The sequence below is a fragment of the Acanthopagrus latus genome, chromosome 21 (assembly GCF_904848185.1).
Source record: "Acanthopagrus latus isolate v.2019 chromosome 21, fAcaLat1.1, whole genome shotgun sequence".
In the NCBI taxonomy this organism is placed as follows: domain Eukaryota; kingdom Metazoa; phylum Chordata; class Actinopteri; order Spariformes; family Sparidae; genus Acanthopagrus; species Acanthopagrus latus.
This window is the reverse complement of record NC_051059.1, coordinates 5,807,416-5,829,362: the sequence shown is the minus strand read 5'-3', so window position 1 is coordinate 5,829,362 and position 21,947 is coordinate 5,807,416. Positions and strand designations below refer to the sequence as shown.

At 44.5% G+C, this 21,947-nt stretch overlaps 1 protein-coding gene across 1 annotated transcript in view; it reads left to right on the top strand.

The window, feature by feature from the left end:
• The first annotated feature begins 1,199 nt into the window (after positions 1–1,199).
• Positions 1,200–21,947, top strand: part of rem2 (RAS (RAD and GEM)-like GTP binding 2) — a 28,905-nt gene continuing 8,157 nt past the window's right edge. Inside the window, exons 1-4 of the mRNA XM_037085319.1 lie at positions 1,200–1,711; positions 4,469–4,805; positions 7,322–7,395; positions 17,539–17,716. Of these exons, the coding sequence (XP_036941214.1) occupies positions 1,700–1,711; positions 4,469–4,805; positions 7,322–7,395; positions 17,539–17,716 (601 nt within the window). The 5' untranslated portion in view covers positions 1,200–1,699. The remainder of the gene's footprint in view (positions 1,712–4,468; positions 4,806–7,321; positions 7,396–17,538; positions 17,717–21,947) is intronic.

Genomic DNA, 21,947 nt, shown 5'->3' with positions numbered 1-21,947 from the left:
TGGCTTCACAGGTACAGTGTGGATCTAGTCAGGGATAATGGGGAGAGACAGGTAGATATGGGATGGAACAAAGGACTCAGATCAATATAAAACTGAGGACACTTTAGTCTTACATAATGTATTCTTACCGATTCTCACCAGGCGGCTCGACATACTGCTTTCACTGTCTCGCAGTGTCTGAAAAAAAACATGAACAGTATGAAATGATGACTTTAAACAAACAAAATAAATGTTAGACACCATCTTCTTTGGATGGTCTGAATGGTATAGCTCCCTTACTTGGTCAATATTTAAACTTTGGTTGAACATTTGAAGCAAAGCTGAAAGGTCGCGTCTTTCACACTCCAGAGGCTGTAGTAATTATTAGGGCAGCAAAGGAGAAAGTCAGGTGAAGAAGTATAATGAGTGAAAAAGGGGAGCAGAACCAAGTTAATGGGTGGATGATCAGATTAAAGGAGCGCAGGACTTTCCTTCAGGAGGCCGCTGTTGGTGTCTAGTGTAAAAGCACAAGTCAATGAAGAGTTCTTTTGATTCATTAACACAGTCACATACACAGGTGGGTCCGTAGGTATGATGGTAAATGACGTTACGTGCTTCAAACGTCACATTGCAATTCACCTATTCAGTCATCTTGGTATGAGGATGTGTAATGAATGAAATGTCATGGTATTCATGTGCAACTTGGCAGATTGCCCATGACAAATAATGCCAAATGTCATCGACCATTGGTTCTATCTAAAGATGTGTAAAATCATCAGTCAGCTCCAAAGGCTATCATTGTGAATGCTTTTTATTTTTTTTTTTTTTACTTGTCCCTAGTATTGATTTGAAAACTACATCTCACTCGGGTGTTTAGAGTAAACACCTCACCCCTCTGTACAAACATCCATTTTCCAGACGTCACCTTCTCCCGCGGTGCATCCCTCTGGCTCCCTCTAGCGGCGGCTCCCCACCCCCTCCACTGCGACTGACAGCGGGTAACCCACCGTGAGACCTGAAAGGGAACTCACCGGGAGAAGCCCAGAACCGGTGTTCACATTTGAAAGAACCCCGTGGGTGAGAGCTGATATTTGGCACTGGAGGAGGGAAATGAGGGACACTGCTTCACCATCACCATCTCCACCATCTCCACCATCCCTTCCTCCACCTCCAATGGGAGGATCACTGTACACAGTCAAGGACGCATCCCCCAACACACACTTTGCACTAGAGAGAGAGAGAGAGAGAGAGAGAGAGAGAGAGAGAGAGAGCTGTTCAGGTGCTGAATGGAGGTGGTGGGGAGGGCGCAGTCGCTGCTGGCCGCCAAATGAACAAGAGGAGATGTGTTGTTGTGGCTGATGGCTGTCTCTCTTCTTCTTCCTCTGCTTCTTCTGCTTCCTCCAACAACAACCGAGACGCAGGTGTAGCCGCTTCACCCTCCCTCCAGCCCGCCGCCACCTTTACCAATTTGTCCATGCGCCGCGCCTCTCCTTTTCAAATCACCAGAGAAGGAGGAGGAGGATTTTTACGCGCCGGGGGTGGGAAGAAAAAACATCATGTCAAATGAAATGTGGCGCGTGTCTTTTGTGCGCCGTGCGTTGCCGCCGTGGTGAATGCGATGCCGGGTCTGCAGCCAGCGCCGAAGACTTGAACCGGGCCGGCGGAGGCGCTTTGCAACTACAGCACTTGCTCCAATAAACAGAAGACTTTATTTATAACCATGGCTGACCAGGTAAGGAGACACGTATTTTCCCCACCTCCGGCCAAACCCCACTCCGTGCGCTCTGCACAATAGCACACACAAAGGTAGACCACACACAGACATACACACTCTAATGTGTACACAGAGAGATTTGACGAGTTTCCATGCAGCACACCTTGGTTTTCCTCTACACTATCTGTGTGTGGGAATTTGGAGCGTTTTTCGCCGTTGAGACTTTCCAGCGTGTGCCACTCAGCACTGACTCCACACTCACCTCTGTGTGCCTCGTAGTCTTTTACGCTCTCTGTATTGGATTTTCTGTCATAGTTGTAGGGTGGTTCAAGGGTGCGTTGGGACGTTTTTTTTGTTTTTTTTTTGTTTTTCTTTTTATTGTCATGCATCAATCCATCCATCCACGAACCCTCGCCTCTCTGCTTCTTGGTCGGACCGTTCCAGCCCTCATACTGTTAGATGGTGTCATAGATTCTCCTAAATGAATCCTAATGAGCCGCTCAGTAAACATGCTCAGGGAGGATCTAAAGTGCAGAAGACGTAACTAGGCTGCGAGCTGGTGAAGAAAGCAGCGGCCCGGTGTAATTGAGCCGTAACGACGGAAGAGTGAAAACACTGCCTGTAGTATTAATTTTGTATTATGCGCTGTTGTTTGCCCTAGTTTTTTTTTTTTAGCTCGACAGCCTGGCGAGAGGAGCAGATTAACCCCTGACACTCCGGCTCAGCCCGCGGTCACAGTTTTCTCTGCCGCCGCCTGCACGGCTCCCCTGAGCGCCGCGCGCAATAAAGGCCATGCTTAATTGATTAGCTCGTTCAATTAACTTAATTGACTGACCTGAGTGAGCCTGTGTGAGTGATGTATGACTGTGTGTGTGTGTGCAGCGTGTGTGTCCGCGTGTGTAAGCAGCTGCAAAATTGTGACAAGCGGCCCCACCTTTTATACCATATACTATACTATACTATACTTAAGTATACTATGCTATATCATACTATACTATACTATATTATATCATACTATACTAAAATATACTATACTATACTATACTATACTATACTGTACTATATTGTACTATACTATACTATACTATACTATACTATACTGTGCTATACCGTACAATACGGTACTATACTGTACTGTACTATACTATATTATACCATACTGTACTATACTATACTCTACTACAGTATATATTGCAGTAACTAACTGTACTTTACAGAACATAAAATCACAGACTAAATATGTATGGTTAACGACTTAAATGATACATTATACTTTACCATACTACTACACTATGCTGTTCTATACAATATTATAGTATACTATAGTATACTGTATTATACTATACTGCAAAACAATGTATTACACGTCACCACAATGCACTATATACAGTATATAACAGTACACCATATTGTACAACTGTACTTTACACACAATTAACTACTTAATTATACACAACACTGTACCATACTACTAGATTACACTAAACAATACCATGCTACATTTGACAATACTATACAACATTATGCTAAACATAATAGTTTTGAAGTTTAATATTATTTTACTGCAAATGTTATATCTATGTAGTGTTATTATTTTATAGTATTTAAAGGTTGTTGTGAAAACAAAGAAAGCCATGAAATGTGTATTTTACAGGAGGCAAGATAACTACTTCATTATGTACACCTACACAGTTTATCATCTAATGTAATCGAACAGAACTGCCCTGAGATCCTCGCTCTGTGAGGTTTCTAATCAGTCTTTTGTTTACACTGTGTCAGAGAGGTGCTGATTCAGCTCATGGTAATTCGCGAGGCTTCCCTCTGTTTTCTCTCTGCTGAATTTGACCATATTATTCACGTTCTTGTGTTAATCCTCATTAATTAACTGCCGATACTGTACTTATACGTTCCATAGGCAGACACTGGGCTGCAGACGCCCAGGGGTGCAGCTGGAGCTAGATTAATTGCTGTATTAATATTGATGAGGGTCTCCAATGATTGACCTGCCGTGGCTACAAACACACATACACACACAATATTATGCAAATGCACAGACAGACACACTCACACACACAAATACACTTTTCTCAGACAAATTGTTGTTCTAGAGAGAACTGCTGACAGCTTTCCCTTTCTTGAATAACCAGGGATGCAGATCCAGACTTTCTGTTTCTGACCTATTTTAGTGTGAATTCATGCTGAAGTCACCGTGCACACACTGTACACTGTCGAGCCACCTGATTGCGCTTACTGTATGCCCTTATTACACACAGCTGCAGCCTCTCTTCCTCTGTCCGTCCCTCGAGTTTCATTCTCTGTAAATCTCCTCCTCCTTCTCTTGTCTTCTCCCTAAGCCATGTGTCCTTATCAACCTGCCGTCTTTAAGCATCCCTCTTGTCTTCTGTCATTCCTCCAGCACCCTCACCTGCCCTGTCTCCCTCCTCTCACCCTCCTCCCCTCTCTCTTCCCTCACAGGTTTTCCCCTTTGCCACGCTCTGCGTCTTCTTCAGCATCTCTCTCTCGCGCTGTTACTCATCTGTCTCACCTCCACTGTTATCACCTCCCCTCCTCTTTACACATATAGACGCACACAGTGGAAACACCCCTCCCCCACCCCTCAGCGATAAGATTTACCAGAATAGACAGTGTTACAGGTAGATGTGCAGCCACACTTCTTGGACTATTTTATAATACACCCAGACAACGATGCTAGTTGTGTGTCGCTCAGTGGGACTCACATGTGTCTTCTTGTTATCTCTTCCAATTTCATTCTAGTACAGTATGTTTCTCACCACGGCGGCCCCCCTCCGCCGTGGAAGCACACCCCTGCCTGTCAAACACCAGCTGCGGAGGGAAGAGGCTGTATCCGAGGACTGCGATTGGATTCCGGGTTCGGAGGAGCCTGCCACGTTGCCTATCAGTGACACAGCAGTGCCTCGGGATGAGTCATTCAGCCAATCAGCAGCCGCCCAGCCGGCTTACCACAGCCATGGCGGGGCACTGAGGATAGTGCTACTGGGACAGAATGGCGTGGGCAAGTCGTCGCTAGCCTTATCTCTGGCCGGGCAGTCGGACAGATCCCTCTCTATAGACTCTGAGACACAAGCATGTGGTAAAGATCTGGGTGGGGATGTTTTTTGGGTGTGCACCTGTGCTGAAACACCTTTATAAATTAGTCTCATGGTTTATCTTGAACAAGCTGCATTTAGACAGTTAGCGCGCAATTTAAACGTTTGCAATTCCTTGCTGTGAGCTAGATGATAATATAGATTTTGCTGGAACCAAAAGACTTTCTCCCATAAGCTTACACTGAGAAAGAGGTGTCTGTAAAACACTGGATACATTTGTTTTGAGCGTCAAAAACCCCTACTAAATGATCAGAATTTGAGAACTTATGCCCGATTGCTTTTGGAAAGTGTAGAAGAGCGGCACCATTAAATTGTTTTATTCCCCCTTAAGCTTAACCAAGCATAAAAACTGGGAAGACAAATGGCAAGCCAAAGATAACACAACACACCCACCTGCACCTTAACAGTGTAAAATATGTTTTGGACTTCTCTGCAAATGGCCCCGTAGCAGGCTAGCTGTTTCCTCCTGTCTGTGGTCTCAATACTATGCTAAGCTAACTGGCTGCTGGTTTTAATTAGAATTTGAGCAAACAGACATAACAATGGTCTTGATATTGTTAGGCAGATGGACAAGGACAAGGCTATGCCAGTTGTTTCTGCCTTCGCCCAGAATGTTAAGCTAAGCTATCCAGCTGCTAGCTGTAGCCTCATGTTTGGCAGACAGATATGAAAATGGCATACATTTTCTCATCTAACTCTCAGAAGGAAAGCCCATTTAAGTTATCTTCTCTTTTGTCCTTTTTCCTGCGCTCTGGCATCTCTCAGTGAGTGGGTCTGTCCGTCACATTGATCACTGCAGCATGGAGGACAATCAGCCATCCCACCGGCCGATCAATAACTCCCTGTCACTAGGAGACGACTGGTCCTCTGCCTTGTGCATAAAGCTAACTTGCCCCTGACTCACGCCATACAGTATTCATTCCCGCCCATGTAGTGCACTCGGGTTCATGCATCATAAATGGACGAGAAAGCACTTTTATCCAAGGAGGAGCTTGTACATGTTTCCATGATGATGCCTCCATCGTCATCTGGAATTTTAGCAGTGTGCTAAGTTATTCTATGAGCCACACGTCAAAATTGCAGTGTGTAAAAAAAAAGCCATTTAATCACACTTCCTTGGTGGTTTAAACAGATGCTCGAGCACCATATTAGCCCTTCAAGAGGGATAACACCTCGGTAATCAATACGTGTCTTCATGTAAGTAAGTAATTACCAGTAAAAGACTGCACTGATTAACACCGGGAGGTGTGGTGCGCTAGCACCTTAAAATAAACATGTCATTCATCGACGTCATTTCTCCAGTCGTTTCAAGCTGTTTAAAGTTAATGTGTATTTTGAAAGCTGTCACAGTTTTTCTTGATTATTTTTTTTGTGTTATTATTAGCTCCTATAAAAACGCAGCTTTCCTATAGCTGTTTCAAAAAATGATAAGTATGGGGGTATTCTATATTTTGTTATTATTGTCATGAAATTAATGAATAGGCCACAACCAACATTGCGGTAGTAGTTGTAGCCTCTTCCTGCTACTCACACATGAAGTATATTTTCCAATATTTAAAGATACAGTGCAATTAAGTAAAGTAGAACAAGGTAAAGAAAAATTGAGTGGATTGTAGTAAGGATAGACTGATGATTGGCCTGGCCAGTTATTGCGGCGTCTTTTTCTCTATTATTGATATCAGTGTTTTCCTTGTTAGTCCATAAAATACACTATATTAAGCATGTTTCAATCCTCTCTCTGTCTTTTTAATCAGTGTCCCACCCACAACAACATCTGATTGGCCCGTCGACACTGAATAATCTGAATCTGTTAAATGACAAGGAGCTAACGAACAGAAATAAATGTAGTTGAGTGGAAGAATGAAGTTGGGTCAATCCCATGCACACTGTTGTGCTGCTGTAAAAACTCAATATCGCAGCAGATGTAGAGAAAGTGCATCTCTTTTTATAATCTTTGCTGAAAACTACGGTGTCCAGCTGTTTTTTTTGGAAATTAGTCGGTTTTTGATAAATCTTTATCTTCAGTGGGGCTGAACAGCCTTTGAGCTGAGCGCCAACAACCGGCTGTGGAAGTTAGAAGGCATTTGTTAGGGTTTTCCTTACTTGGGATTAGTTGATAATAAGAAAATCCTGCTGTTAAGCCTGCTGACGAAGAATATCAGCAGGCCTAGCCTTTAAATTGGAGCATAAGAATAGAATATCCTCAACCAGATTGTATATGGTTGCTGCAATATTTTTCCAAAGACGTCAGCTGGCCACGTTACCCAATTCAAACGTCTGCACAAAACTAATTTAAGTCGTTATGGAGCAGGTCGAGAACATTTCTCAGACTTAAATTAGGTTGACAACATTTTCAGGCGCAAGTTAGGACCGCTGATGTTTCATTTTGGTAGATTCGTTAAAACTCCACAGTGCATTCTCGCACATTTGCAATGTACAGTACAGTGCGATGCCAGTGTCAGTGCTTGCTGATGTGCGTGACACCGCTTCATGCTTGCAGGTGAGGGCTACGAGTGCAATGTGACGATCGACGACGAGGACAGCAAGCTCATCATCTTCGACAACTGGAAACAGGTGAGTTGGTGGCGGTCGGCGTCACACATCTGTCACTCTGTCTCGTTTCCTTTGCACAATTGTTCGACCCAGTCCCTGTCCCTTCCGTGCTCCGCCTGACCTCCTGCTCTCTAAGCCAGCTTTGACTTCCTCTGGTTTAAACATCCACTGCCTGTACTTGAGAAATGGGGGTCGGGGGGAGGCCAAATGATTTGCACTGGCTTGACTGGAAAGAGTGTGTTTTCCGTACTCTTGCTTTTGTGTGAGTCTGCGGATCCGGCGGCAGCAGCTGCTCCCACTGTACTTGAGCTCTTTCTGGAGTTCTCTCAAGTGTAAAAGTGGAAATCAGCTTCTTGTTAACCTAACTTTTTCCAATTCAAATCTGCAGTTTTTTTGGGCGAGGGCCAGAAATTGCTGCGGCCACGCATCATCAAGCTCCTGAGCCACGCGGTGCCAGCGAGTTAACGCGAGCCTGTGGCGATGATTTTCGAGCGGGACGGACTGGAGCAGCGGCAGGGCCGTGGCGGAGAGCAATAACAGCTTGTCACAAAGCTCCTTGTGACGCTGATTACATTTTAGTAATTAGTGTGTAGGGTGGATTGTCCCCCGATGCATATCACTCCTGATGTCCACTGCGGTCTTCAGAGGCTCCCGCCGTAAGGTTAAATTATTCACACGCAGCTACGTTTGGCTCAGGGAAACTCCACTGAGAGCTAGCTCGTTTCTTCACATCCTCACTTTATCTGTGAGCGCCCTCCTCCTCCTCCTCCTCCTCCCCCCTCTCTCACCCCCACCAAATTTTGTTTTGCCCTTTCTCCACGCAGCTGTCATCATCTCCAAATCTCCCTGTCTATTCACGCTGTCCATTTGGGTTTTCTCTTTCTGTGTGTGCTTGTGTGTCTGTGTGCGTTTGCTCGCCTCTCTCTCCACTGGCCCTTTTCTGCCATGGTTGAATCTAGCTGAGAGTTAATTACATTTGTTATTCTGTGCGTGTAAATACAAGGCAGGGCATTAAGGCTGAAGCAACAGACGCAGGCCAGCGGGAAGCTTGGAATAACTCCAGGGCTGTCGGCAGTGGGGGGGGAGGCAGAGAGGACTGGATAGCATCCCAAATCATCCGCCAATTCATGCTCATGTTTTTGTGCTTTTCTTGTACTTGCGCCGATAGATGAAACCCACATTCATGCAGAGTTACACGCTGACACACACAGGCCCAGGTGTGGGGACAGATGTTGTCCAGCTAACTAATAAAGTGTTGTGGCCTTTAGCTGGCACACTGGTAACTGCCGGTCCCAAGGGGCAGGGCTTCTGGCCTTGTAGCAAGCTGCAAGTGCTCTCCATGGGGCGCCCCAGCCTACACCCAAGTTGCCATAGTGACATGCGAAGACACACACATGCACTCTCACATACGCACATGCATGCAGGGCAGACTTAATCACACACTCGCGCATAAGATCATGCTTGTACAGTCAGCATCCGACGCCTCTGGCTTCGCTGGGAGGGGGGCCTTCATGGTATCTCTGTGTCCAGCCCCGTCGGAGCCTCGTCATTCCCCTGCAATACAAACTGCCAAAAGTGATGAAAAACTGTTAACATTCACATCCAGCCATCGTTCCTCCAAGTGCTCTCTTGGCCTGACTCACAGCTGATTGACACACAAAGGTCGATCTTGAGCTGTAATTTTTCTCAACTGCAGTGCAGGGAGCGGTGCAAAGAACAAACTGCAGGTAGAGCTTACTGCGGGGTGCAGGAACACCTAAATATATAGAGGCCGTGGGGACAGGCGCGCGAGTGTGCTCGTGCACACGCCGCAGCAGCAATGTCAGATGTGTAAAACATGCAGAGCGTACATATGCACAGAGTCTGCTCTGCCAGATGCTGGGACGTTGTGAGTGTTGTCCAAGTCACGGGGGCTGGATGTTTTAAATAAGTCATCCACGCACCTAAAATAGAAACGCTGGCACACTTGGCCTTGACCTAGCCAGCCCAGGCTGTCCTTCGCCTTTAGACTGACATTGGTTGCGTAACGTGTCTCTTAAACAGCAAAGTGGGTTCTGTACGTAGGGAACCAAGTGGGAGATCGAGGTCACCGACAACCAGAGGGCCCTCTCACCCTTTAATTCGTGTTGGTCCGTCTGCGTGTCCGCATACACTCCGAGCTCTGAGTCGAGCTCTGAGTTTCCATTATTTTTTGATATTTTCAAATTCAAATATTTATTAAAAGAAAAACCAAAAGGTACGGCCTGAGGCCTGGGGAAAAAAAAAAAGTAGGCCAGTTATGTATACATTTGTGTCTCTCGGTGTGCGGTGAGGAGAGTTTGCTGCTGCCCAGGACAGGATGGTTTATTGTGTTACAGCAAATTAGAGAAAAATTCCAGGATGTAATTTGGAAGAAGATAATTGCTGCTTGACCACATTCTTTTGCTCTATTAGGAGCGAAGAAAAACATCGTTTCACTGTCCGCTTCTTGGAACAGGGACAGATTTTGCCGTTGTGTCCAGGGACTTTTTCCCTCCCTCGACATTTTCTCTCCTTCCTGTTTTGCTGTACTGCTGCCTTATTAGAGTCGTTCTGGTGCTATTTACAGTTTCTCATGTCTTTTTCTAATCCATATAAGCTATTATACCTACATAGTTTGTTTGCTCTAGTGTCCGCCGGGAGTAATTACTCAATTTGTTTGTGTGGAATACACTGTGGACCAAACTCAAGAAACAAAGAGGCTAAAGTTAAAATCTCAATGCTGCTTAGCGTTTAAGGGATAAGTATATACTATGAAAACCTTTTGCAGTTTAAAATGGAGTTTCCCACATCGGGTGCATTTCATCTAGCATCTTCTAACACTGAAAAGTCACAGAAAATTATACTTTGTCTTAACAGACTACATCAGTGTATTAGTTGCTGAAGGTGTTATGAATTTTGACATTTGTTGATATCCATTTTTGAGTTTTCAATATTATCAATAACGCGATTTTGTCATAACTTGTTGAATGTTTAACATACACAAGTTACTACTAGACACAGACTCAGTTAGCAGCATGTAAAATTAGCACCGCATCACCAAAATATGATGTGATGCTAAAGTTATTCTGTCAGCTAGCTAGCCTAATCGAAAGCTGGATTCATCTAACAGCCGAACTATGTTCACTGTATCTTGAGCCAATAATGACAATATTTCTTGTTAACAAACATTAGCATGAGTTGCCAGTAGGGAGCTAGGTGTCCAGCATGGTAGCTAACGGTGTAAAATAAACATCTCATCATGTCAAGCAGGATGAAAAAAAACAGTCATTCTCAACCGTGTCGTTGGCATTGATCTTGCCGGTAAATGTTAGCATGAGCTGGGAAACGGACATTCACGAGATAGTTTGATAGCGTTGTAGACAGTGGTTTGGTCATATTTACCTTGTGTGGACAAAAAGAAAATGCTTTTTACGTATGGCACAGGTGAAAATGTTGACGTAGCTATATCGCAATAAAGTGCAGGGGAAACAGATTGAGTTAAAAAATCATGACCTACATGAATAATTTAAGCCAAAATTACAGAAGAAGACCATAATGTTCATTCAAATACCTAAAACAAACAGAAATGCCGTATGTCCATCATGTCTAATACATTGTTTGTACTGTTTGAGGGTGGACTGGTGCCTATTTAAACATCACCTTGTTGCATCTTCTTCGTCTTCTATGGCAGCATCACACAGGAGAACTGGCACCTCCCACTGCTTATGTTGATGAGCCAACTAGAGGATGGAAACAAACATTCATTTGCATGTTTTTTGCCAGTTTTCTCAAAAATTGGTTAAGATTCAGTTACATTTGGACAGAAACCCAGCTACTGCCGGTCACAGGGGCTTAAATATAATCATATATTTTCATCCTTTAAAACTTCAGATTGTTGCACAATTACATGATTCATGTGGCGCTTAAACCTCAGTGGGACAGTAAGGAGGCAGAACCTGATTGGTTCTCTGACTGAGATTTCAGCGCACTGATTGAGACCTTCAGTTAGAGAACTACTTTGTTGGTGGAACCATTTTTTCTTCAAATGATAAGGCCATTAATGCATAAAGCTAAAAGACAGTAAACCACAACAAAATGTTCAGAACTAATTTGTGACTAAGCATGACCTCACAATAATATGAAAGGTTTTTTGTTTTTTTTTTTACCAATGATTGGGGTTAAGGTTGGGATTAATGCTTGTGTCCTACAGGGAAATCCTCTTTTATCCTCCCTCCGTAGAGGTCAGAGGTCCTCTCACAGAACAGCATCCCTGAACCCGGTACAGTAGGCATTCTGGGATTTGCTAATGGACACTTAAGCAGGGTGGAGGCTCCACATGCTGTCATATCAAAGCCTGAATCTGGGTCATACAGGACGCCCGCTGCACCACCCTCCTGTGTGATTATGCGTGATTAAGGTGGATGGTGTTCAGGGCAAACAATAGTGTCTGTATGGCGCACTACAGACTGTCTGTGCTGTGATGATGTGGTCATCCGTGGTCAGTGGTACTTGGCTTACGCAGTGCTTACGCATGTGTACGTGTGCGTGTGTGCATGTGTGTGTGGCCAAGCCAGTGCAGGCCAGATGGCCTCTGTAATATATTTCCTCGGGGAACTGTTGTCTCTGAGCAGCACAGAGTACGTGAGAAAAAAAATGAGCAAACCCACCGACTCATCATTCCGTCTGCACTAAGCTTCGTCATCCTATTATCAGATTTTGACTTAGCTTCAAGAGCAAGTTGCTCCCCTGTCCCTCCCTCCTGCCTCTGCCACCCTCCTCTCACCTCCCCTCTTCTTGTCTGTCTTTCACTTCCTTCATCCATCACCCCTGCATCTTTATTGATCCGCCTGCTCTTTCATTTGGCTGTGACAGGCGGTCAGACAGATAGAACCCAGGCCAAAGAATCCAATGTGTGCAAACTGCACGTGTTTGCTTTTGATAAAGCGAGCTGACAGCAAGAGCGTCTATGTATTTATCTGTGCATGTGCGCCATTGTTTGTGCAAGCAGGTGGGGATGTGTTTGACCTTTTTTGCTTCCGTGTAAAGGCCGTAAGCTGCTTTGCTCCTGTATCTAGTTTTTTGCCTTTTATTTTTTTCCCCACAACTGGAAGGAATGATAGTTTGAGTGCTCGCCGAGCCACAGCACGTTATGCAAATGATGTCTGATAAGTGATTCACTGTCCTCACTGTTAATGGTTGCTGATGTGGTGCGCGGCTCTAGCAAGTCGGTGCGAGTGTGCTTTCGAGTGCGTGTTAACGTATGTGTGTACAGTGCTTGTGAATGTATGAAAATACGAGTTCATTCCAACTCAGTGGTTAGCTAGAGGCTGTTTTCATACCCAACTTTTTAACTCAACAGCAGCTCCTCGCTGGATGTTAGGCTCGCACAGTCGATGATGAAGAGGAAAGTCACGTGATTAAAAAACAAAAAACAAAACAGGGTTGAGAACCATGCTTCCTGTCTGGTGTTATTGGATGTGATTTTCTTATCTTCATCTGTGCCAGAAACAGGAAGTTGTGGGAACAATTGATTCTTAGATTCTTTTATTGGTAGAAGAGCCGGGCCTGTTTGGACCGTGAGCCTCCTCTTTTTGAAAAATCGTGCTGTTTGAAGGCCTGAACCGTTGCCCCATTGGACTGTGTTCAAACAGAGTGAGAAGCAGCAGCAACAGGGGGTAAGAGTGGCTCAACCAACATGTGCACAAGCCGTATTATTTTGTTTACATCCAAGTTTGTGTAACGTTTATTTCCTTAACAAATTCCACACCCATGGTGTGCTTCGTGAAACTAAAGCCATCAGTAAGACAGATAAAGATACCCGGTCATAAATAAATGATGGACATAAACACGAGGCATTTGGCGGAGGCACTCTAGGATGTAGCCCAAAGCAACATTCTCCCACCAAAAATAAAACCATTATTTATTGATAATTACAATACAGAGCCAGCAATGTACGTGCCGCTTTGAATACCAATCAGGTGTCGTCACGACAGTTGTGAACTTAGTGCGAAGTGATAACCTGAGGATGAGGAGCTCTACCTCGGCGTGTGGAAAACATTCACGTATAGTGCAATGTTAGAGCACTGTGGGTGGAAACCTCAACATTACTGCCACATATAGGATTGTTGAACATATCATTTCAAAGCCATGAGCATTCATCTGCCATCATGAAAGCCTCCACCCTCCTGGGAAGATGTTCCGCCAGAGTTTGTAACCTGGTTGCTGGGATTTGGGGAATTTATTAAACTTGGGCACTGATGATGGACGTGTTGGGGTCGAGGTCGGAAGTCTTTGCGGGCCAGTCGAGATCTCTGACAAAGCAGCTCAAAGACTATTTTGTTCTAGGACAAAGAAGATGACAGGTTGCTGTCTTTCGGAGCACTAATGAGGCCCTAATGGTCCCAACGTATTGGCTTGTCTTTTTGAATGATTTCCATTTTAGTGATTTAGGCATTATCTTTTTTAAGTGGAGTTTTGGCATCCTGAGCAGAGAATACAGAAAATGACATGGCTTTGCTGTAATGCAGCCTTTAAAAACAGGAAAAGACTGATGTCACACTGTGATAGAACAACATCCAAAATCTAAGAAGATATCACTACATATCACTATAATGTATACATATAATGTATATTGCTGAGCCCTAGTAGTGTTGCTGTAGCGTTAAATTAAATCCCTTGAAGATTCAAAATGTCAATTCAATTCAAAATTTACAAAAAAAAACATTGCTAGGTATTTTCTATTATTAGTTTAACACTAAACTCCAGAGATCTCCTTCGTCAGGCCTGTGTGGGTGTGTTCTGATTAGATTTAATCAACAGAGCTGCCAACATCAACAAATACTTCAAATGTTGCTGATCGGTGTATGGAAGCAGGTGTAAGTGCCTTTTTCGAGCGCAGGCAAAGCAGCCCAGACAGAACTCTCACATGTAGAATAACCGAAACAGATTCAGCTTCGGTTTTGTTCATGCAGGATCACATTGAAAACTGCCTCAGACCAAAAGTGCAATTCAGTGTGTAGACTGTGGCCCACATACTTTTGGCCATGGCGTGCATAAAGGTGGTGTGAGTACAGGAAGAGTGAAACTTGACAAAGCGATCCATCTTTCAGGGCGAACGGCCTTGTCAGACGAGTGCTTTGTTATTAGCATGATGTCATTAATATTTTCCTGAATGCTGAATGAGCTGTGTGTATTTGCGTATGATTTGAATATTACTGTGTGTAGACTTGGCTTCTGTATTCGTGTCCATGCGAGAGTGTGTGTGTGTGTGTGTGTGTGTGTGTGTGTGTGTGTGTGTGTGTATGGGGGGGGTTAGGTATTGACAGATGGCCGGCTCTCTGTGGACTGTGAGGAGCTGCTTAATCTAGAGAAGGAAAGACTGAGAGAGGGGGAGAGCTGGCCACCGTCCCGAGCTGCGCTGCCTCTGTCTGACAGAGAGGTGTATTTACTCGGTCGCAGTTTTCTTCCTGAGGCGCTCCATCACCCTCCTAATCGATGTCTACTCTGTGTATGTCCTCCTCTTGCCTACAGAGATTAGTCTCTCGACTCTCTCTCTCTCTGTTGTTTCGTTTGTCTCTCTCTGTCTTCTTTCCATTCTTCATCCTCATCCCTAAATCAGACAGTGACAGGTGGCGGAGCCGCCTTCCACGCCAATGCCTCCCCTCCCCTCCCCTCCCCTGTCTTTTCCTGTGCTCCGTCAAACAGACAGAGTGCCAAGGGGCTCCCCGTGAATTTCCTGCTCCAGGGTCTGATCCGATACTACTTGGCTGCGCGAGACAATATGAATTTTTCAAGCGTCTGAAGCTCTCTGGAGGGCAGGAATTTACCTTCAGGGTGGTGTGGATGTAGGGCAAGGGCACCACCGCACTCACACATACACACAGACAACACGCAGTCCAAAGCCAGCCGGCAGATTGGGTTATCTGGCAGGAAAAACGTGTTTTTGTATTGATTTAGTCACCCCTGTGTGCAGCTGAGTCCTATTTCCACTTCAAATACAACTTGATTGTGTTTGCTGTCCCACAGGACAGGTTTTTTGGGGGGGGGAAATAATACAATTTAAAGTTATAGATTGAAGCTAAAATCAACTCTCAAATATGATTTTACCAATTCCCTCTCAGCATTTTTGCAGTTAACTCGAGTAAAAGCTTCTGAGCTCACGACTGCGATGCAAAGTTTATTTTCCGGTATTGCTCAGCAGGAGAGATATCTTTGACACTGTGGAAATACTTCAGATTTCATTTAAAAAACGTGCTTCACTGCGAGAAACTTTTTATCACCGTATGTGTTCTTATTCTATTCTGGGTCTCTATTTCGCTGACATACCACTGTTTGGCTTTGTCTCAGGGTTCTGTCTTTGAGCCTGTCAAAGTTAAAATAAAATACTTTTCTTGTAACCACATATGCCTGGTGTTACCCTATCAGTCATCTTTAATTCCAGGGCTTCAAATGATATCCATATTGTTATCGTGGATCAGAAAAGTGGACAAGACTTGTACATTTTTTGCAAATCTATGTTGCGAACATAAAAACACAATCTAGTTCTGTAGAATCACAAAGACTCTGGTTCAAGCAGATAAAATATGATGTTGTCAACCAGAAAACATTTCCGGATCTAATTTCACAGAGGCCGTAAACGCAACACTGTCCAACACATCCTCATGCCTATAGACTAAATATTGCCAGTTACTCCCAAAACTACATACAGAAATCACCGTTCCCAAAAAGACATGACCTGGCGTAGCAGACCTTCCCCATAGGCTCACAGCTTGGTTAGGTTTAGGAAAACATTGTGGTTTGGCTTAAAAGAACTATGTTACTTATAAGCTGCCTTCATAGTAGACCTACGTCATAATATGTCATTTTTGACATATTATCATCTTAACCTTCTTCCAGATAAACAGTTGCATTAATCTTAACATTAAAATAGTAATATTCATAGATTTTTACCTGTTTTTATGTTCTCCAACACCTCATAAGGGCCGTCTGGCTCTTTAGCAGCTGAGGGCTTGCCTGAGTAATCCAGCTAGTTGCTGTCATTGACTGTTTTCCATCAGTTTATCCGAGAACAACAGACACAAACAGTCAGGTTTCGGTGCTTCAAAAAATAAAATAAAAAGCCGATAGAGGCTAAAAAAAAAAAAAAAGCTGCATGGAGCTGAAAGGAACTTTAAAGTTGTGTGTTAATTCTTGGCGGGTTGGTGCATATAAATATATTAATTAGCTCAGCTGTAAGGGCAATGCTAGGAACCACGTGATGAAAGGTTGAACAAAGACAGTGAATCATCTAAAAAGCATTAATGCTACGTGATGCAAATGGTGCTTACCGAATCCAAACGACCACAGGCTTTAGACTTAAATCCAAAATTGGATTACAGTTCACAACCACAGGGAATTATATTCACTAAGTCCCTACATCCAATATCACACGTCAAATTAGCAAACCTTTGACTGATACAGCATTTACAAGACATTAGTATTTGAACACTGTAGTAAGCAATTAGGTCAATGAATGATCTGCTGGGAGGACTTTGGCCATGAATGCTCCCTGGGTATCATGATCTAGGTTCATTCAAGTCACAGCCAGGTTAACCTTGTCATGACTTAATCTGCACCCCTGAACCACCTTGAGCCCAAATGTGAGCATAGCTGACATAATCAGGGAGGGAAAGCGAGCGAGGACAACGATGGTCCCAGGCAGTTCCAAGCTGCTGTTTCTGCTAGAGCCACCCGGGCTAATTGAGCCTCTGTGACAGGAAGCCCCGGCGGGATGTTCGTGGTCTCCGCTAAAAGGGTCGGGAGATTCAAAGTGAAGCGTGACATGCATACAGTCAAGTTGAGCAAAGTCTCCTCTGCATCCTCTCGTGGGACAGCGATAAAAACATGAGTGCCGCCTGCCCGGCGTTGGCACTGACGTCCCTCGACTGGCCAAGCTCCAGCGCAACAAAACAAGGACATGACGGGGAGTCTGACTTTATAAATGCTGTCCGAGGATAAATTGTCTCTCTGCAAACGTAACGGATCTTGTGCAACGCGTCGCACCTATCTGACATCCCACACCTACCTAACCCTGCTGTCACTGGATCTGTCCTTTATGTAGTTGGTGCTAACCTGCTCCACCGAGGTGCTGTTTTATTAATGTGTTTGTGTCTTTTGTATCCCCAGGACCTGTCCACTCTGCAGTGTGATGTGTGCATCCTGGTCTTCTCAGTGACTGACAGGCGAAGTTTCCACCGCACCGCCCAGCTCCGCCTCCTCCTCAGGGAGTCTCAGGCACACACACCAATCATCCTGGTCGGCAACAAGAGCGACCTTGTCCGTTCCCGTGAAATCAGCTCCGAGGGTAGGTAGAGGGAGGAACGGGGTCAATTAGCCGTTTGTGGAACCTCGCGGCCTAACAGCAATTATCCAATAATAGCTTAGAAACCCATAACTCGGCATGGCAGATCTGTCAAGCTCCCAACGTGTGGATGAAGTGGGAGAGTATGCAGAGTGGTGACTCTTTAATGAGCCTTTCCTGAATCAAAACACAAGCACAAATGCAAGGAGTATATCCGACGAAGCATCCTTGCTGTCTACAGTCGTAACCTATCCCAGTGTTACTTCCGTGGCTGTGGGTGGCTACGTTTTGTGGGGATACAGGCTAGGTAAGAAAGAGGAAAGCTCACATCCACTGCCATTCTGGAGAAGCTAGTCCCAGCTACGCTATGCTAGCGGCAATGTTCCACTCTGCCAAAAAAAATCATTGTCTGTGACAGCATAGTGTTGACTGAGCACATCGGTTGGTTCCCTCACCTCAAAAATACACAGCAAAATTTAATTTCTCAATCTAAACTCTTTCCTGCCTATGCAAGTTCGCAAGCTAGTGGCAGAGAGTTATGTTAGAAATGTTTGCTGTCACGTTTTTGCTCTACAGTTAGATATGAAAATAATCGTCGTTTACATGGACCATCACGGGACGCAGTCTTGTCAAATAATATCTAGCCATCATGGTCATATACAGCCAAAGTAATAACACTGGCGTCTGTTCCAGTAGCTTTGCTAAATTAAGTCAGTTGGCACTGTACTCACATCATCGTAACTTGGTTTGACATTATCCATAAAACACAACATTTTCTTCACAACAAGCACATTGCTAGCTTACGCGGTGACTAGCTCACCTTCGACCCGCTCGTCAGCTCACCCCTGTTGGGGAGCCATGAAGTTTAGGGGCCCAGACCAAGGCTTTATAGGAAATGATGTTGGCTAAAGGTCACTAAAAATAGAAATCTTAAATAATACTGTCCCTACTTTTGCCCCTTATTAAAGACCATTTTTACTGGGTCCTTATTTAAAAATGACATAAAATTCATCCAGCGACTGATTTCAAGGAGTCAACGTTAGCTTAATTAGCTAGCGAGACCCACTGTGATAAAACCGCCCCCGTTATCATTATAAACTGCACACTGTATGTGCTATTCAAGAATGGAAGCTTCACAGGCATAGCAGAACCATTGGGTGCTGGGCTTGGCAAATGATTAGTTTGCTTCTGCCCAGACACAAGCTATGATGAACAGACGCCAGGCTGCTGTGTCGAATGATGCAAGAGCAGAAACACACCAGAAAGATTTGAAACGGACTCCCATGTTCGCTTCCGTCAACTGCCTTTCAAAGCAGCTCAACAAACGGAAAAAATTCAAATGGAACCCTGCAATTAGACTGATTTTTCCTGCTTTGTTAGAATGGATAACAGTGCCTCAGTGCCCCAAAATACAAATGTGAAGTTAGTAGGAACACACACACACACACACACACACACACACACACACACACACACACACACACTCATCTTCCCCTAGAGAACAGTGGTAGTGTGCTTTGTGCATTTACTCATCTATACCTTCTGCTGAGCCCTTTTTCTGTCTTTCTCTGTGCTGGCTCGTATTTTGCCATAAATCTTCCCCCAAGCTGACAACGTCTCCATTAGAGAGACTCTTGGGGGATCTATCTTTGATTAGCAAAATCAATTTTCTTCAGTGTTTACAATATCCAGGGATAAAAGCCCCTTTGGTAAACTCCTCATGGGAAGAATATACCATCATTTGTTATTGCTGTAAAAAGGTGGAAATATACACTGTCTAGTGATGCTACTTACCCCCATGGCTGTTTTCCGTTTTATTGGTTTACCACTGGATTATACAGGCTGTAATTACACTTTTTGACATTGATGCAGAGGAGAAATGTGAGAAATGAAAAGGAAAAGCAAAACTTGGTTCAAATACAGTATGAAACACAACATAATTGATCAGTTTTAACTCTTTGTGCAGACACGTATGGCTAACACAAACAAAGGTCAAGTTGTCAACTGATATTTTAAAAAACGGAATTGACATTGGAACTGTATCCCAGCGTACTAGCTACCTACCTTGAAGCAAAACTGGATGGTTTCAGCATGATCGGTCAGTCAGTGGGCCGTTCAGTTGGCCAGTCGGTCACCTGGGCAGAGAAAACCTGAAACCTAATGAAACTGGTGATCTCTGGCCAGCAAGTTGACACGTATGGTTTTAAGCGAAATGTCTCGACATTCAGTGTGTTGGATAGATTGCCATAAAATCGGGCCCAGACATATCCCGCTTAAATTATAGTTGTATTATAGTTATTTAATTACATTAAATTTGTCCAAGACCTCACTTCATGACAAAATAATAACAAAATGAAAATCTCACAATCATAAATTGTTACAAAGAAAGTGTTAATCTAAATACAGGGGTCTACATTCAATAGGTTCAAGGCTGTAACTGCTGCCAAAGTTTCCCCTATTAAATACTGACGGTGATGATTACTAAATAAAGACTTTCCCTGCTTTTCTGTGCGCTAGGTGTATCTTTTGGTTGATCTTTGTCGACAAATTCTGATTTCACCCTCTGTGATTTAGTGCAGTAAAAAAAAAGATACACACTAAGAAGTCCATGGGGATTTCTTTATAGCCGTGTGTTGTTTTGATGCAGCAACTCTCAATGGAAAATGAATAAAACTGTGAATCTAAGAGCATGGCTGCACGTTCCTTTTTTTTAAAATATATTTTGGCCTGCCACACTGAAGCAGGAGCCTGGCAAAACAAACTCACTGAAGAAGAAACACCCAGTGCCAAAACCAATCTGTTTAGTGATGCTTGAGAAAAAAAATCCACTGAACACAGATCAGACCACAGGCAGGTTATAATTTTGGTGGACTTTATGAGTGAATTTTTTATGCAGTGCTGGCGGGCCGTCCCATTGTCTGAATCCCATTAATGTTTCAAACAGACAGCGGGTGCAGGGTGACTGTGTGTGGAAGGCAGGGGAGACTGACAGCACAGTTTGACCTTGATTCGAACTGGTATTCACGGTCTACGTGGTGTATAAATTCAAAACTTCACGGCCGTCTGCAATTTCAGAGCGCTCGCAGTGCACGCTCAGTCTCGCTCGTCGGATCTGGATACACATTTTGCCGCTGAGGCGAACGTCACCTCATCCTCCCCTGTCTAATCCTCGGGAGGGCCTCCGTCTCCCCGTGTCCCTCAGCTCCTCCGGGTTTCTGTTTTGCTGTTTTGTTTTTGTCCAGATGGCATATCTCCGTCTGGATTATCTCCCTCGTACAAGAGGCCGCCGCTCCTACTATCTTTATGTGTGTTTGTGCACGACTGCCTGCACGCACGTGCACCCGCAGCCCCGTTTCGCTCCCGTCTTCCCGCCGCCTGATGTCTGCGAGGCCGTTTGAAAGTGGTGACTGCGATGAAAGGGGGCGAGGAGGAGAGGGGTGACGAAGGGAAGGGTGGATGCGTGAGAGTGGCGAATGAAAGGGAGTCTTCTCGGCAGCGAGGAGATGTGTGAGAGACGTCGCGTTCGCCCGTGGTCGGGGGAGGGCGGGGCTTGTTTTGTTGCCCTTGAAAGAACCACTCTGAGTTTTCAGACGTTCGGGCTGGGGATATTTTTGCAGTCAGTGGCTGTTTAGCTAGTGTTACATCAACACATTGGTTTCTCCGTACATCAGCGAGGAGATGTTTACCTCCTATAGATCTGCCTCCTTGCCTGTATGAAAGAGATTATTCTGTGAGACGAGCCCCGCTGGCCCATTCAGTCGAATTCTGCGCTTTCAGTGCCTATTCACAAATTAGCCAATAAATTACCTCCATTAACCGCTGCTGCCGGTCCCGTGAGCCTTTAAGGCAGAATGTCTCATTTGTGATCTGTTTTTTTTGTCAGTGACCAGAGATGAACCCAGCTTTCAGCTCAAATAAAAGTCTAAATTACGACTCTTTACGAGAATCTAGTCCGGACAGCGGTGTAATTTGCCGTCACTTGACTTAGTGTTTAGATTTAAAACATTTTCCGATGTTCCCGCTGAGTCAAACCAGTCGCCTTGATGTGAAAAGACTGCTCGTCGAGCCGAACCCACTGATGACCCACATTCTTTCCACTCCTTCACTCTTTCTTCACATGATACTTTGATCTCCTTCTTTTGGTTTTCTCAGCGCGAGGCCCACAGCTCTCATTAAGCCACCATATAAAAACCCCAGCAAAAGAAACAAAGTGCACCAGCATCACAAAATAGCC